Below are 16706 nucleotides of genomic sequence, written 5' to 3'. Positions count from 1 at the left end.
CAAAATAGGTATAAATCAGGTATTTTAAAACTGAAGAACCGATTTTACTCATGTTTTGGTTATAAAATATGTAAAAAACTAAAAATCATGTACTTTTAAACCGAAAAACCGATTGGGACCCGAACCCGAAAGTATATTGGGTTGTACCGGGTCTTTGAAGATTTATTAACTCCGATCCGAATCCGATATAACCCGAATCGGTCCCGAACCGAACTTTCATATAATCCGAATGGGACTGATTTTGATAAACCCGAAAAACCGAAACCCGATTGGATAAAACTGAAACCTATTGGGACCCCGAATGCCCAGGCCTAGTTTTTGTATAGTAAAGTTGAATGAACTTATGTCTACCTCATTTGCAAACAACGCTTTGATTTCCCTGTCCTTTTCTTTTGAAGAAATTAGCTTTGAAACGGTTGTATAATATCCAAGTGACATCTTCTATCTGAACAGCGCTTAAAAAAATCAAATGATATAGATTTGAGCAGAATATAAAAAATGAACAGAAATATAGTAGTCACAAACCTCTATTAATTTTTGCTGATACACTGAAAATTGGAAGAAAAAAACTGAGGAAGAATATGAAACATGGAGAAGAAGGAAGAGAAAAGCAAATATATATAAGTTGAAACTGTTTGATTTTTTGTGCCATAATTTGGGAGTTACATATGACGTTAAAGTGATTGTGGAGATTTGAGAAAATGTAGGATCTGAAAACTAAAAAGTCTGTTTATTTATTTTTTTTGTTAAAATCATTTCTCTCACAATTGATTTATTTTTTTGTTAAAATTAACGTAGCTTCAAATTTCTGAAAAAATAGAAGTGGACAGTTAATATTTAGACTGCAGAAAAATAAGGGATGCAAATAAATTTTCAATTATTTTTATTTTTAATTGTTTTGATTTTTTTTTCCACATGTCAATATTTGATTTGCCAGTCGATTTATAATTGCATAAACTGATAAATACTTTAATTTTAACATTATTGATTTATTGTATACTAGTGTTTTGCCCCGTAACTAAGATATATTCACTGTGACTATCTTACACCATAGTGCACCAGCTTTCAAATGAGTTACTCTCTCATTAAGAGAAACATATTTGGTTCACGATCGAGACCAAGACTTCATAGTAATTTGTATGAAATGAATTTAGGGTATTTAGGATCTGGGTTCTGATATCATGTTAGATTCGAGTTTAATTATGGGCTTCCAACTTAAAACTAATTGGAAGCCCATAATTAAACCTGAATCTAACATTCAACAACCTCATGGTAGTCTAATGCAAGAAGCACCTTTATAATTCCCTAGTCGTGTAGACGCATTAGAGCCCGTAAAATTCGTATATATTTATTTACACCAAGATCCAAGCTTACGGATATCAAATAAAAAATGTGTAGTAACTTTTTTTTCTAATTTACTGGTATGGTTTTTTTATTTAGAGTATCGCCAAAAAAAACTCTTCTATTTTAGAGTTTGTAAAACTCTAAATTTGAAATTTGAATTATCAAGGTATTCTTCTAAATTTGAATTTTTAAGGTATTCTTTTAAATTTGAAGTTTCAAGGTATTTTTTTCCAAAAGCAAAACTACAAACCTAACTTCAAAATTATATGTATTTTACACTATGGTCTTTATATTTGTTATAATTAATATAAATCCAAAAAATTATAAATATATAAAATATTACAATACTACTAATTAATAAAATCGTACATTAAATATATAAAATTATAAATAGAAATACATAATTAAATATTAAACTACAAAAATACCATATTATTTCATAAAATTATTTCCGTCACGCTCCATCTTTGGATACACAAAAAGTTTTGGACAATATTTTGAAAATTTTGAAGGTTCGAGAGCAAATTTACCAGACTATTAATGTTGTTGTAATATTTAAAATTTTCTAATAATTATGTCTTCATGTATCTTATTTAAAAGTTTTTTTTATTAAGTTTCTTTTATAATATTCTTGTTTTCTAATTATAGTCTTATATTATAAATCTTATTTTAATTTTTTTATCTGATTTTATGTGCAAAATGTTAAATCATAAAAACAAATTTGAAATATTTATGATTTATAAAAAAATAAGGATTAAAACAATAAATGAAAAAATACTTACTCCTAAAAACTTTAAATTTGAAGTTTTAAAATTCTCTTTTGAAGAGGAGAAAACTCTATATTTGAAGTTATAGAGTTTCTTTTGTCAATGCTCTTTGGCCCACTAGATGTATTATTGATAAGACACATATTTTGAAGTTTTATTATTGATAACATATAGCATGTGATGTGATCAATGATGAGAATCCTGAACTGAACGTGGGTATAACTTTTTGTTTTGCAAATTTTTTTTTTTGTTTGCTTGTTATAGTTTGTTTGGTTCAGTTGTTTGAGTATTAGCCATTGAGATTTCATGCAACTTAGTTGATGATTGGTGATTAACTTCAATGTGTTTAGTCAAATTGGTCCAACTTTAAATTATTTTCTCCATAACACCGCATTGTCAGTAAAATGAACATCAATCTAAAACCAACTCCGATGTTGGACATATTGTCCCTAATACACACCAAACTCAATCTCATTCCTAATGCAAATCTAAAATATACTCAATGGTTAAATCAAGTTGTTCTTGTTTAACCGAAGATAGATTCATATTAGCTGCACCAAAAAGTGAAAAGATGGAGAAAGAAGGCATACATGGTCCAAACTTCTCTCTTGTACGTATGATCAACAGTAAAAAAAAATCATTTGATGATTCCTTAACCATACCAATAAGTATATTTCTCTTCACAGACAAGTCAGGTCGATTACACAAAATAAATATATTCCTATGAAGAGTGGCATCATCCACAAACTAGAGCTCAAATCGTAGATTTGTAATTTTGACATGAAACACCTTTCGAGCCCAAGGCATGTGATAAAGCAAATCCATGTCCAAATAATAGAGGCAAATAATACACAACTCAGGTCGAGTCAGATAATTCACACGTGCGAACCGCGTATCCCACGCACGTGCCGGCATTACAGTAACAACAACATCCTCAAGATCCCATAGAATTGATTAATCAAGAAAGAAAGACGCAACCTTTATCGATCCCACGACGTCTTTGGCTCCAGTTTCTCGGATCTGGTGGGGGGATCGATCGTACGTAATCAGAGAAGATCATCGGGGGTGAAAATGGAGTCGATACTGGCACGGGCCTTGGAGTATACTCTCAAGTATTGGCTCAAATCATTCACCAGAGATCAATTCAAGCTTCAAGGCCGCACCGCTCAGCTTTCTAATTTAGGTCCTCGACTTCTTCTTTAGTAGTTGGGTTGTGTCTTTATGAATCTGAGTTCGTTTGTGTGTGATTGCAGACATTAATGGGGAAGCTATACACGCCAGTATGGGTTTGCCTCCTGCCCTTAGTGTCACCACTGCCAAAGTTGGCAAATTGGAGATCATGGTTTGTTCTGTTCTTCTGACTCTTTGGTTATCTCATTTATTTAGCTACTCAAGGAACATCTCATTGGGGCTAGTTAAGGAATCTGTAGCTTTAGGATTTATTCTCGAGTTGATTTTGTTGGAATTAGAACTCTCTAAAGTCTGTATATCTCTATACCTTTTACTAGATATAGGTTTAGGATTGTACAATTTTGACTATTTGGGCAGGGACTGTCGGTGGGATTGTAATAGATCTGTTGATTTTGATGGGACGTGATCCATTTTCCAATTGTACCTGACATATAGAGTATAGATTCAAGATTCTGAACAAGTAGTTGGGTCAGTTTTGTTTCTGTTAACGTCTGTCATCTCTGTTGTTCTCCACAAGCACTAATTTATTTTCTTCTTTCACTCTTCTGCTCAAATAGCTTCCATATGTCAGTAATGTGCAAACGGAGCCTATAGTTGTGCAGATCGATAAACTCGATCTTGTTCTTGAAGAAAATCCTGATGCTGATGTAACAAAGGGTCCAAGCAGGTAGGGGAACCTACTTTATCTATTTTGCTTCTACTCAGTCTTGATCGAGGCTATTTTTTACGTTCAGTGCTCAGTCTCCTACCGCCTCTGGAAAAAGTAACGGTTATGGATTCGCTGACAAGGTGAGGTGTCTGCTACGTGGTCAATATTTTCAAAAATATACCAATAAAAGCACGGCGGCAATATTAGTTTTCTACTGATTCAAAATAGTCCAGCCTCTTCTTGTTGATATTTTGTGATTCATGCAACCGATAACTATCATCATTGTAGTACCATTTGCCACTATATTGGCATATTGCTGATAATGTTTTGGCCAACATCTGTTTGTGAGTCTTACTAAAAGAGCGAGTCCGAAAATTGAAAAATTGAAGTTATGGTGTTTTTATCACTTTTGTGGTTTCGTAGGTGGTTTCGTAGGTGGTTTCGTAGGTGGTTCATTTTTGGTCTTTCTTGTACATATGGTTGAAGACTAGTTAAGCATATATTCCTTTTGTTTTCTTGGAGCAATCTTGTCAATTTGCCAGAGTGTCTTTCTTCGGGTGTAAAGTTCTATTCATTTTCGACTCAGAGGTCCTCAGTGCAATTATATTCTTTCTTTATGTTTTTCAGATTGCAGATGGAATGACTTTACAAGTTAAGGTGGTGAACCTTCTTCTTGAGACTGGTGGTGGTGCTCACCGTGAAGGAGGGGCAGCCTGGTAAGCTGTTTTTACTTATCCATTGTCTCTAGCAGTTAGAAATATAGCTTTACGTCTATGGGTGTTGGAATCTCGTTACTTTGTGTTCTTTGATGCCTTACTTTTAATCACTTCAGTTAATTTATGAGTTTCACATTCGACCTGCCTTGTTAATACATTTGGATTGTTGCTATTGTATGTCTAAGCTCTTATACTTTGTATCTAGGGCTGCTCCACTGGCATCTATTACAATACGCAACCTTGTTCTGTACACCACTAATGAGAATTGGAAGGTGAGCTCTGCGAGCATGATGTAGTAAAATCCTCTTCTGGAAGAATTAGTATTTCTAATCTGAATGAATTATTGATTGCAGGTTGTAAATCTGAAGGAAGCAAGGGACTTCTCTACTAACACAGGATTTATTTATTTGTTTAAGGTATTGATGTCAATTTTTTAGCTAGTTGTCCTTGATACTACTATATTCTTTGATGGCTCAAGATTGGGCACTCCATGTTAGCAAAAATAGTAACAAATAATCGATATTCTGTATGGCGCTTGCTTTCCATTCTGATTATCTTCTTTGAAGAGACAATTTTTTACATTTTTTATTTTTCTACCTGTGACGCATATACTTTCCATGTCAGAAACTTGAATGGGAAGCTTTATCAATTGATCTCCTGCCACATCCTGATATGTTCACTGACGCTAATTTAGCTCGTTCTGAAGAAGCAAATCTGAGAGATGATGATGGCGCAAAACGAGTTTTCTTTGGCGGAGAACGCTTTCTAGATGGAATTTCTGGCCAAGCGCATGTAAACATTTGTTTCTGAATTGTATTTTACTTGCATATTTAGCAGGCTGCTTGAAGTCATTTAATATTTTGGTGTGCAAATTGTTAACCCTGATGGTGCCCTCTTGTTTAGATCACAGTTCAGAGAACAGCACTAAACAGTCCACTTGGGCTTGAAGTCCAGTTGCACATTCCAGAAGCTGTTTGTCCAGCGTTAAGTGAACCAGGTTTGAGAACACACTCCCTCTCTTAGTTTTTAGAATGCTGGTTGGTGGATATGAATAACTAAGCCTACCTATTATTCTTGGGAATAGGGTTACGCGCTCTTCTCCGCTTTCTAACTGGAATGTATCTATGCCTAAACCGAGGAGATGTGGATCCAAAATCTCAGCAGGTCTTAAAATTTTATATTCCATGTGGATCTTTAAAAAGGAAAAGTTCGATATGAAATCTTTTTTTTCACTCTTTAATGGTATGCCTCAAGCAGTCTGCTGAAGCAGCAGGACGGTCTTTGGTCTCTGTTCTTGTGGACCATGTGTTTCTTTGCATTAAAGATGCCGGTGAGTTTCTGTATATGCTTAAACTGAAAATATCATTTATTTGGCTGGGTTCAGAGTCTGATTCACTTGTTAGTTAAGAGTGCATTTTTGCATGGAACCATTACTCTCTTCTTTTTTTTTGGTTTAACTTTTTACCACTCTCCATGGCGTTTCAGAATTCCAACTGGAACTACTGATGCAATCACTCCTCTTTTCTCGGGTATGCTCTCACTGATTTTTGGATTATTAGCTAGTAACTTTCATGATATCGTTTCCTGACAGTATATGCATTGAAACAGTTCTGAAAATCGTAAACCAAATTTCAGGAACTTTAGGTTGTATGGTTTTACTGTATGCATGTATAAGTTTAGTATGAGTTGGAACATGAAACACACATTATCTATTGGATTCTGAACGAAGGAGTTCCATAAGTAAAAGATCCAGACTAGACTTGCTCTCTCATTAAAATTTCTTATAGTAAATATTACTATATTTCTCTTCCATTGATGGTTTATGCTCACTAGAAAGTTAAATCTCCTCGTGAGAATAGATGCACTTCATTACTCTGAGAATCTTGTTATATGGCTCGGAAAATCTAACATCGGTAGCCATATATGTCTGCAGGCCTGTGTTTCGGACGGAGAATCAGCCAACTATTTGACTAAGATTTTGATTGGTGGGCTATTTTTAAGGTAAATAGGTCGGACCAAAATCTCTGTTCAGAGTGAAATGTGTAAAGCCTTAATTAAAGATCAAACTGCTTCCTGACATGATGAGCACTTTGTAATTACTGTTGATCTTCAGAGAATTATGTTTTTCTTAGTTGTGACTTACCCTTTTACATACTCAAAAATCTTAGTTTCTGATGACTGTTTCGAGACTTTATCCTATTACCTTTTGTTACCTACATACCCAAAGAATTGCTGGATAGTATATTCTGAGACGCGAAACAATTTCAGTTATTATGGAGTGCTATTTTCCCTTCTTCATTTATTTGTTTCACATACATTTGCTAGTTAGGTGAACCATTGCTTTATGTTTATAATATTTGATATAGTTTCATGTGCATTTGTTGTTTCACAACTTCGAATTTAAAGTTCATGGTTTAAATTCAGGGATGCTTTTTCCCGCTCTCCTTGTGCTCTTATCCAACCATCAATGAAAGCTGCTGCCGAAGACCTTGCAGTTCCTGACTTCGGTATATATAATTCTGAACTGTATATTACAATAAATTATTCTTTTGTGATTTGTTGAAACATCTTCATACTGATCTATTTTCCTTCATACATTTGGGGCAGCCAAGAACTTTTGTCCTGTCATATATCCATTGGACAACGGGCCGTGGCAATTAATCCAGGATGTACCCTTGATCTCCTTACACTCTCTTCAGGTCAAGCCATCCCCAAAACCCCCACACCTATTCTCAAAGACGGTTATCCAGTGCCAACCACTCATGGTATGTTTGTGTATATCAAGAAAAATCCAAATCTTCTCTTTTCAACAAAAGTGTTCACCATTCTCTCTTGTGATCTTTCTAGGTTCATCTTCAGGAAGAAGCTTGTTTAAGGATCTCTTCTTTTTTGGCTGATGGCATAGTTGTGAACCCCGGTGATGTTTTGCCAGATAATTCCGTTAACTCTCTTCTTTTCACCCTCAAAGAGTTAGATGTCTCTGTTCCATTAGACATGAGTAACTTGGAAGACTCAGCAATCAAAGAAGATCTTTCAACAAAAAAGATCTTCTCTGGAGCAAGGCTTCATATTGAAAACTTATCTTTTGCGGAATCTCCTACCCTCAAAGTTCGGTTACTAAACCTGGAGAAGGATCCTGCTTGCTTCTCTCTATGGCCGGGGCAGCCTATTGACGCCAGCCAAAAGAAATGGACAGCTGGAGTCTCACATTTTAGTTTGGCTTTGGAAACATCTCCCAACTCTACTGAACATCAGAACTCTCGTGGTCCGGAAATGGGTTTATGGAACTGTGTTGAAGGAAAAGACGTGTGTATAGAAGTTGCTATGGTTTCTGCGGATGGGAAGCCACTGATAACAATTCCTCCTCCTGGTGGTATTGTACGCGTAGGAGTTGCTTGTGAGCAATACATTTCGAATGCTTCAGTGGAGCAGTTATTTTTTGTGCTGGACCTCTATTCTTACTTTGGTAAGGTCAGTGAAAAGATCTCAATTGTTAAAGAAAGCAAACGCCAGAATACTGCTTCTTTGACTGGAGGGTTGTTGGAGAAGGTTCCTAGCGATACAGCTGTAAAATTAGCTTTGAAGGATCTGCAGCTGAAGTTTCTCGAGTCTTCCTTTACTAGTACTCAGGACATTCCACTCGTTCAGTTTCTTGGCAAAGATCTTGTTGTGAAGGTAACTCATAGAACCCTTGGAGGCGCTATTGCAGTATCTTCCAACGTATACTGGGAAAATATTGAGGTAGATTGTGTAGATACCGAGGTACAACAAGAACATGAGAATAGCTGTAATGGTGACTTAGTTGTCTGTAATGGGTCAACCCCATTGAGGCGTGTCTTTTGGATTGTCAACGGAAGACATGATGGGCATAGTGGCAGCAGTCTTGTGACGCCTTTTCTTGACATAAGCATAACCAATGTGATTCCCCTCAGTGAAAAGGACATGGAGTGCCATAGTTTAAGTATCATGGCTTGTATTTCAGGCGTGCGTCTAGGAGGAGGAATGAACTACACTGAAGCTCTTTTACATAGATTTGGAATTCTGAGCCTTGATGGTGGTCCAGGAGAGGGACTGTCTAGAGGGTTAGAGCATTTATCTTCTGGACCGTTGTCAAAAATTTTCAAAGCATCTATTGTTGATGACAGGAAACAAGGTACTGGAATGGAATAGACCTCTTTATCATTGGCACTCTTATCATGTTCAAAAAGTATCAAATATGCAGATTTTTCTCGTTTACAGCTTCAGCGCTGCTAACCTTTATTGCTAACATATGCATCTAGATGGAGCTCTAGGAAGTAGGAGCGGAGATGCTTTCGCACATTTGGGAACGCCAGATGATATTGATGTCTGCATTGAGTTAAGAGACTGGTTGTTTGCTTTGGAGGGTAGAGAAGGTGTGGCAGAAAGGTGGGGGTCTATCGATGATGAAGATATTGGAAGGGAAGAAAGGTGTTGGCACACGAATTTCCGTTCTTTCAGAGTAATAGCCAAGAGTACACCAAAGCTTGTGGATCCAAATGTGACAGAGACCAAGAATGATGCTCACAAATTTCCTGTAGACTCAATTATTGTAAGTATCTCTGTACACCTTATTTTCTCCACAGCTTATTTCCTTTCCTGAACTTTCTGAGGTTAATGATAACAATCAGAGCTGCCTTTATCTTCCTGGTGTCTGACAAAATTACATTCTTATGTACAGTAATGACTGTCAACATTGAGGTTACTGAGCCTTATATATTTTATTTGTAAAATGCATTATAGGTCAATGTGGAAGGTCTACAGACACTGAAGCCTCAGATGCAGAAAGAAACCATTCCAAATGGACATCACGAAAATGGTCACCTGCCTGGAGGAGTAAACATTGAAGCTAACATTGTGGCATCTGAAGACAAATCTGGTCATGATGACACGTTGAGCTGGGTGGCAGAAAGTCTGAAATTCTCTGTTAAACAACCTGTAAGTGAAGCTGAGCTCATTGATTTCTTCTTTATATATAAGCAGATTTTGTAATAGGCTTTTTCCAACTTGTTCTTCCTCCTGCAGGTTGAGGCCGTGGTTACAAAGGACGAGCTGCAATATCTGACATTCTTGTGCAAATCTGAAGTTGACTCGATGGGTAGGATAGTCGCAGGCGTTCTACGCGTGCTGAAGCTTGAAGAATCTGTTGGACATGCAGCTCTAAATCAACTAAGCAACCTTGGTACACTGATCTCAAACTCACCTGCTTCTATATCAAGAGAATAGGCTTAACTCACCTGCTTCTATGTTGCAGGAAGTGAAGGTTTTGACAAGATGTTCTCCCCAAAAGCAAGTAGAGCAGACACTCCCAAAAGCTCACCTTTTGGTGCAGCATCAGATTCAATGAGGGAAATTTCTTCACGTGCAGACCTGGAATCTACCATTTCCTCCATTGAAGAAGCATCAGCAGAGCTAGAGGCCAAGTGTTCAGCTCTAGCTTCTGATCTCAGCGATTCAGAATCAGAAACTTCAGCAAAACACATCAAAGACCTGAAGCAGAAACTCGAGAGCTTGCAGAGCTTGATGGCTAAACTACGAACCCAAATCTAAAAGTGAAGCAGAGGAGCTAATTCTTTTATGTATATAGCATATACGGAGACGTGAGAACCACTACTTGAAGCGGGAAAGTTTTGTATTTTAAATACGTCCAGAAACTATATTTGTGTATGCATATGAGCAATGCTCTGTTTTTGCAGTTGCCCAAAAAGAAACTCTTTATGATAAAGTTTTGAGATTTACCAGAAAAGCCCTGTTTTTTTTTTTGTGTACGTTCTTCAATGAATCTGCGTGGCAGTTAATAAAAAGGATAGTTTTACGTCTCTCCAGTGATGGCTGCTTATGGGGAGAATCTGATTGTTTCAAAACCATACTTATTTGACCCTTCCTTGTACCTCAAGGCTCTCAAGCTATGCAGCTGCCAAAAGGTCGAGAAACAGTTTGTGTTGATCCATGGGAACTCTGTGACAAATGCGTTTGTCTCCAATCTCCAGTTGAACAACAGTTTGTTGAACTTGTACCTAAGACAAGGAAATGTGAAACACGCACGCAAACTGTTCGATAGAATGCCTAAAAGAGATGTTGGTTCTTGGACTGCTATGATCTCGGGATATTCTCAACGTGGATACCACCGGCGGGCGTTGCTGTTGTTCAAAGAGATGCGCCGGGAACCTCTTAGGGCTAATGATTTCACTTACGGGAGTGTTTTAAAGTCGTGCAAAGATTTGGGATGCCTGAGAGAAGGTATGCAGATACATGGTTGTGTGGAGAAGGGTAAATTTACAGGGAACTTAGTTGTGAGGAGTGCATTGCTTTGTCTTTATGCTAAGTGTGGGAAGATGAAGGATGTTCGTCTTCTGTTTGAGTCGATGAAACAAAGGGATTTGATTTCTTGGAATATAATGATCAATGGGTATGCTGTCTCTGCCTGTGCAGATACTTCCTTTAGTCTGTTTCAGTCGATGCTTGCGGAAGGTAATCTATACTTGTCTCTTCTTTCTACATATATCCAAACCTTTGACAGCTTCTTGTGCTGTGTTATATGTCAGGGAAGACGCCAGACTGCTTTACCTTTGAGAGCCTCTTCAGAGCTTCTATTCAAGTCAAGTGTCTTGAAATGGTTAGTGAATTACACGGATTTGCGATCAAGCTGGGTTTGGAGAGATCACATGAACTGATTAGGTCTCTGATTGATGCATATGGGAAGTGTGGTAGCCTTGGCAATGCTAGGAAACTGTTAGAGGGACCAATGAGAAGAGACTTGATCTCTTGCACTTCTCTAATCACAGGTTTTGCACAGCGAAACAGCTTCACAAGTGATGCTTTTGATATCTTCAAAGAGATGATACTGATGAGAACTCAGATGGACGAGGTTGTCGTATCTTCAATGCTTAAGATATGCACCACCATCGCTTCATCATCGACTGGAAGACAGATCCACTGTTTCGCCTTAAAATCCTCCCAAATCAGATTCGATGTTGCTTTGTGTAACTCTCTGATAGATATGTATGCAAAGTCTGGGGAGATTGAGGATGCAGTCCTCGCTTTTGAAGAGATGGAAGAGAAAGATGTGAGATCATGGACCTCTTTGATTTCAGGATATGGAAGACATGGGAATATCGAGAAAGCAATTGATCTTTTCAACAGAATGGAGCATGAAGGGACCAAACCGAATGACGTCACGTTTCTTGCTCTCCTCTCTGCTTGTAGCCACACAGGAGAAACTGAACTTGGCTGGAAGATTTTCAACACAATGATCAACAACAAGTATGGTATCAAAGTTCGAGAAGAGCACTTATCTTGCATGGTAGATATGCTTGCACGCGGTGGCAACTTAGAAGAAGCGTATGAGCTGATAAGAAGTGAAAACAGCATTACAAGTCTTAGCTCATCAGCATGGGGAGCTTTTCTTGATGCATGCAGGCGTCATGGGGACATGCATCTTAGTGAAGTAGCGGCCGCGCAGCTTCTGAGTATGGAACCGAAGAAACCGGTCAATTACATTAATTTGGCAAGTGTATATGCAGAGACTTGTGACTGGGACAATGCTTTGAAGACTAGAAAGCTTATGAGAGAGAGTGGTTCCTGCAATAAAGCTCCTGGATACAGCATTGTGTATTGATCAGAATACATCTCAATAAAAGTTTTAAAGATGCAATGTTTTAACACCAAAGTGAAGTTATTGAGTCTATAAATAGCATCTAAAATGTTTCAGGGAATAGTAATAAACTTTCCCAAATTGTAATGTGATAAATATATATGAGTTACAACAAAACAATATTATATCTTCTTCCTCCAGGCTCCTAATCCATCAGTTCTTAGAAGACTCAGTTTACTACTTGGTGATCACGTCCCAACGCCATATGGTCCCGTCCTCGCAGGCAGCAAGAATTGTGCTACAATGTCATTGAAAGGATCAGTCATCAAATCAATGCATTGGTGAGAGAGAAGATGAATATAATATACCTTCCATCAACGGACATAGCGGTTTGCCTGATCACACATTTGGATTGATTGTGTGACAGCCTATTTAACAACAGAGAATCATGTCAAGAATACAAAAAAGACACCAGAGTGAAGCTTTAATTATTTGATTTAAAGACCAAAGATTGTGGTTGAAGACGGAAGTGAGACTTACTTTGTAATCAAAACAGGAGGGCAACTTTTCAAATCCCAGACATAAATCTTTCCTTCCTGATTCCCTGTTAAGTGATAAATGTTCCACAAATTTAGCAAGAAGATATTTAAATTTACAGTTTAATGCAGAATAGTATAGAGCGAGTGAGCTTTCTGATCACCTATTGCAAGAGAGCTTAATTGGAAGTCGCATGAAAACTTGATAAACCAGATGTCAGACATTGGAACCGGGTATCTTTGGAGAACATCTGAAGTACCCTGCAAACAACAACAACACAACTTCAGTCTTGTAACATTTGTGATTTAATGAATGAAATGAGCTCCTAACCTCTCCCGGAGAGTTCTCTTTCAGTTGTGGTTCCCACAACAAGATCTCGTTGTCCACACTCTGAAACAGATATATAAGAGTGTAACTATAGCTTATTCCACTAAAATAAATCATCTTTATCTTATATCATTGAGTAACTAACCTTTGAAAGGATAAAATCACCAAACCAACGGTTACAATCTACATAGTTTGTATGAACTGAAGCAGTAAATACCTACACACACACACAGAAGTAATATTATCAACAAACTCCATCAATACATTGTTACAAGACGAATAAAAAGAAAAAATACTTACAGGGAACTGTACAAACTTTGTGGGGAACTTTGATGGATCATCCGTCCATGTGTATGACTTCTCAACATAAGTCCAAAATTCTGAAAGCAACCAAAGAATAAGATCATACAAGCCGTATTTCTTAAAAGGTTTCAGCAAATGTAAGATCCTTTCACTGCATGGTTACCTTTCATTGACCATATCTTAATAGTGGTGTCCATACCACAGCTAGCAAAACGGTAAATCTCAGTGGGATGAAAGTCCTAAAAAGTCAAGAGATGGTTATACTTTAACAATCAGATAACATCCAGTGTGTTTAAGGGAATATAAAATACGATATTAGTAAAGGTGCTTACCACACTTAGAACTTCGTAACGATGACCTCCGGCTCCAGCAAATATCAGAATACATATCCCAGTTTCAACGTTCCACAACCTAACAGATTCATCCTGATCCAATCAAAACGTAAAGAGCTCTGAATCGTCAAGACATGATAAAGAGAAACAAAAAAAGGACAAGAGGGATACCTTGCTTGCAGTAATCACAAGCTGAGGTTTCATAGGTTGTGTCCTGATTTCATTCACTGAATCCCCGTGGCCCACAAGGCTCTGCACATGTGAGAGAGCACAGATTATACAACATCATTGTAAAGCTAATAAAATATGCAATGATGATACCTTATGAATCGTTTCATTGTTGACGTCAATGACTCGGATTATGCCTTTCACTCCTCCAGCCGCAACAAATGGGTTCCCCTTAACGCCACACGCCCAGCTTACAGTGTAAAACGACTCCTCCTTCTGATCTCCAGAGCACATACCCAAATAACCTCAATCAAACTTTTTTATGTAATGGAAAAGCTAGTAAATATATATAATAATATGTATACTTGCTTACATCTTCATCAGAATAGGATTGCAATGCAGATATGGCACCATCTTCAAGACAATTGTACAGCGTAATCTACATCATAAGAGAGACACACCAATGGCAATAATGAGATCCATGACTCAACCAAGATAGAGCAATCAAGTTTATTAGATAATGAAGCCATAAACTCAAGCTAGTCTTAAAACAGATAAAGCCTTAAACTTTCAAAAAATCTTCAACAGTAAAAAGCTAATTACAATCAGCTATGTGTATCATCAAGCAAAGTTTTTTCAGACAAGTGAATCGACAACATCCCAAAACAGCAATCACAAACCCCAAAATCAGACAAATAAGGAAGATTTTCTATAAGGCAAATCGAATCTCCACCAAAACCTAAACAGACTCAGAACAATAAAAGGAGAAGACTTTACCTTATTTCCACCAGCGGTGACGAAGACATTGAAGAAACGAGAATCAAGGAAGTTGAAAACAACAGCATACAGAGGCTTCTTCCCTTCTTGAATCCTATTGGTCACTTTGTACGACTTCTTGTTCGATGGAGTCAAAGACCCAACAAGTGATTCGTTCCCTAAAGCTATCTTCGACATTTTTGAATCTCTCTTGCACACTGTTCCGTTTCTCTTTGTCTAATAAGCTCATGCAATTACAAAGTCTTTGTAAGTTTCGATAGTTATGGGTTTCCGAAGTTACTGTTAATTTGGATTTGACCTTACGACCAAATTTTATTCTTGACCAGACAACCAAAAAGATAGCAAAGTTTGGTAAGAAAATCGGAATTGATATTTTACCCAAAAAAAAATCGGAATTAATATAGTATTTAGAGAAAAATATCTAAATTAGCACTAAAAACTGACTAAAATAATAGAATTTTTATGTATAACATATTTAGATTAGGATAGAATATCTCTAAGTTGGAATGATATATGATCTATACTATTAAAGCAAAATCTTTCTTATGATTATGCCCCTGACTTTTCCAATTAATTACAAAATTTTCCATTAATTTTTTTTAGTGATTTTTCCAATAATAAACCTGATTTTGTTGGTCAAAACAATAAATTAAATTTGTAAGGGCAGTGGACTTGGGCATATTAAAGTAAAATAAAATATATGTTTGCTTTGCTTTAAAACAATTATTTGAAATGATTTAAAACAGAAAGTATCCAGAACCGAAAAATTCAAAATTTTTATATATCCATACCACACAAAATATCAATATTCAATCACTTTAACCAAAACTCAACTTCATATATAACCAAAATTGTTCATATATTTCTAAACTAAAAACCACAACCAAACTGAAAGCGAAAACTAATAAAAGCAAATTAGAGTCGAACGAAAACCAAAAATGTTTATAACGAAATAAATTAGTTAACAAACAGTTATATCAACAAATTTGTCAACAAATATATTCCTGCGCTTTGAAAGCGCGAGTCAAAATCTAGTTTGTAATTAAGACAACAAGAATTGGCCAATCTACAAGTTTTGATTAAATTCGTTGAATATGGAATATTGACTGCATATACATGTTAATCTTGTAATTGGTAATCTTGATAACATTTTTTTCCATTGAATACTATTTTACAAATCTTTTTAACAAGGTATTTTTTTATATTAAAAGTTGCTTTCCAAAAACACAACGTTAGAACGAGTTTTTAAATGAAAGATTACCAATGGTTGTTAGCTCCAATGTAAAACTGAAATTCTAGACCATTGAGTGGTTAGATATAAAGTTTTAAGTAGTTGCCTCACTACACAACATTAGGCTCAATCTTAGTTTTGATCCAAATCTCTATCTCAGATCTATTCTTTTTTTTTTTATGTATAACTTAGAGTATCCAGCGGGCTGAGGTTCAATCAACTAATTTTCTGGGGTCTATTTGTCTGCGTCAGAAAAACCGTAGACATACCTGATTGATCGCAGTGGAAATTAGACCCATATTGTTTGACCATACATGTTTAGTGTCGTGGAGTTGATTTGAATCTGGATCGCTTAATTCACTGAAATTCGCCTACCACTAGATTATCCATATGTATTTATCTCAGATATATTCTTTCCATCTCTAAGGGAAGATAAATCCTCTATATATTTTATTATAGTGCTTAAATGGCAAAAGAAAAAACTGTCAAAATCTATCTCTCGTAAAATCAAAACATATTGAAAATAAACTTTTAGTTATTAAACATTTCAATTATTTTTGAATTTAGAGAAAACCACTCAAAAAATATTTTAACATTTTAGATCCTCAACTTACAAACAAGTAAGACCAGTCCTGATGAAAACCTCCAAAAAATGCATTCGAAAATTGGTGAAAAGGATATACTTTGAGTTGAAAGGATCGACTAAAGGATAATGATGATTTTCACAAACGTATGCAGAAGGTCTAAATTGA

The 16706-nt window shown here is 36.4% G+C and overlaps 3 protein-coding genes across 3 annotated transcripts; 2 read left to right on the top strand and 1 right to left on the bottom strand.

The window, feature by feature from the left end:
- The first annotated feature begins 3182 nt into the window (after window positions 1-3182).
- LOC103835827 lies at window positions 3183-10505 on the top strand. The gene is made up of 20 exons (XM_009112010.3): window positions 3183-3294; window positions 3365-3453; window positions 3860-3969; window positions 4037-4091; window positions 4579-4667; window positions 4873-4939; window positions 5021-5083; window positions 5292-5459; window positions 5571-5664; window positions 5752-5831; window positions 5925-5997; window positions 6153-6196; window positions 6601-6668; window positions 7092-7174; window positions 7275-7432; window positions 7515-8820; window positions 8948-9237; window positions 9429-9623; window positions 9711-9867; window positions 9940-10505. Exons 1-20 carry the CDS (start codon window positions 3183-3185, stop codon window positions 10233-10235), a joined length of 3597 nt encoding a protein of 1198 aa, XP_009110258.1. The 3' UTR covers window positions 10236-10505.
- On the top strand, window positions 10459-12456 carry LOC103835804 (pentatricopeptide repeat-containing protein At3g20730). Its single transcript, XM_009111990.2, has 2 exons — window positions 10459-11156; window positions 11231-12456. The coding sequence occupies exons 1-2, from the start codon at window positions 10514-10516 to the stop codon at window positions 12301-12303; spliced, it is 1716 nt and encodes a 571-aa protein (XP_009110238.1). The 5' UTR covers window positions 10459-10513; the 3' UTR covers window positions 12304-12456.
- On the bottom strand, window positions 12298-15064 carry LOC103835815 (polycomb group protein FERTILIZATION-INDEPENDENT ENDOSPERM). Its single transcript, XM_009111999.3, has 13 exons — window positions 14724-15064; window positions 14320-14385; window positions 14100-14222; window positions 13950-14030; window positions 13779-13871; window positions 13610-13685; window positions 13444-13523; window positions 13289-13360; window positions 13147-13206; window positions 12980-13076; window positions 12820-12883; window positions 12648-12707; window positions 12298-12577 (listed from the first exon to the last, which is right to left on the bottom strand). The coding sequence occupies exons 1-13, from the start codon at window positions 14898-14900 to the stop codon at window positions 12517-12519; spliced, it is 1110 nt and encodes a 369-aa protein (XP_009110247.1). The 5' UTR covers window positions 14901-15064; the 3' UTR covers window positions 12298-12516.
- Between the last annotated feature and the right edge of the window lie 1642 nt (window positions 15065-16706).

Source organism: Brassica rapa, chromosome A01, assembly GCF_000309985.2.
Source record: "Brassica rapa cultivar Chiifu-401-42 chromosome A01, CAAS_Brap_v3.01, whole genome shotgun sequence".
In the NCBI taxonomy this organism is placed as follows: Eukaryota; Viridiplantae; Streptophyta; class Magnoliopsida; order Brassicales; family Brassicaceae; genus Brassica; species Brassica rapa.
The sequence above is the reverse complement of the archived record's forward strand: the minus strand, read 5'-3'. Positions and strand labels throughout refer to the sequence as shown.

Bases quoted from the DNA above. Each gene is read 5' to 3' on its own strand.
- LOC103835827 (XM_009112010.3), top strand. From the start codon at position 3,183: ATGGAGTCGATACTGGCACGGGCCTTGGAGTATACTCTCAAGTATTGG. The intron at 3,295-3,364 runs GTCCTCGACTTC...GTGTGATTGCAG, and splicing joins CGCTCAGCTTTCTAATTTAG to ACATTAATGGGGAAGCTATA. The intron at 8,821-8,947 runs GTACTGGAATGG...ATATGCATCTAG, and splicing joins TGTTGATGACAGGAAACAAG to ATGGAGCTCTAGGAAGTAGG.
- LOC103835804 (XM_009111990.2), top strand. From the start codon at position 10,514: ATGGCTGCTTATGGGGAGAATCTGATTGTTTCAAAACCATACTTATTT. The intron at 11,157-11,230 runs GTAATCTATACT...GTTATATGTCAG, and splicing joins TCAGTCGATGCTTGCGGAAG to GGAAGACGCCAGACTGCTTT.
- LOC103835815 (XM_009111999.3), bottom strand. From the start codon at position 14,900: ATGTCGAAGATAGCTTTAGGGAACGAATCACTTGTTGGGTCTTTGACT. The intron at 13,686-13,778 runs GTAAGCACCTTT...TTGACTTTTTAG, and splicing joins GTTACGAAGTTCTAAGTGTG to GACTTTCATCCCACTGAGAT. The intron at 13,361-13,443 runs GTAAGTATTTTT...GTGTGTGTGTAG, and splicing joins CAAAGTTTGTACAGTTCCCT to GTATTTACTGCTTCAGTTCA.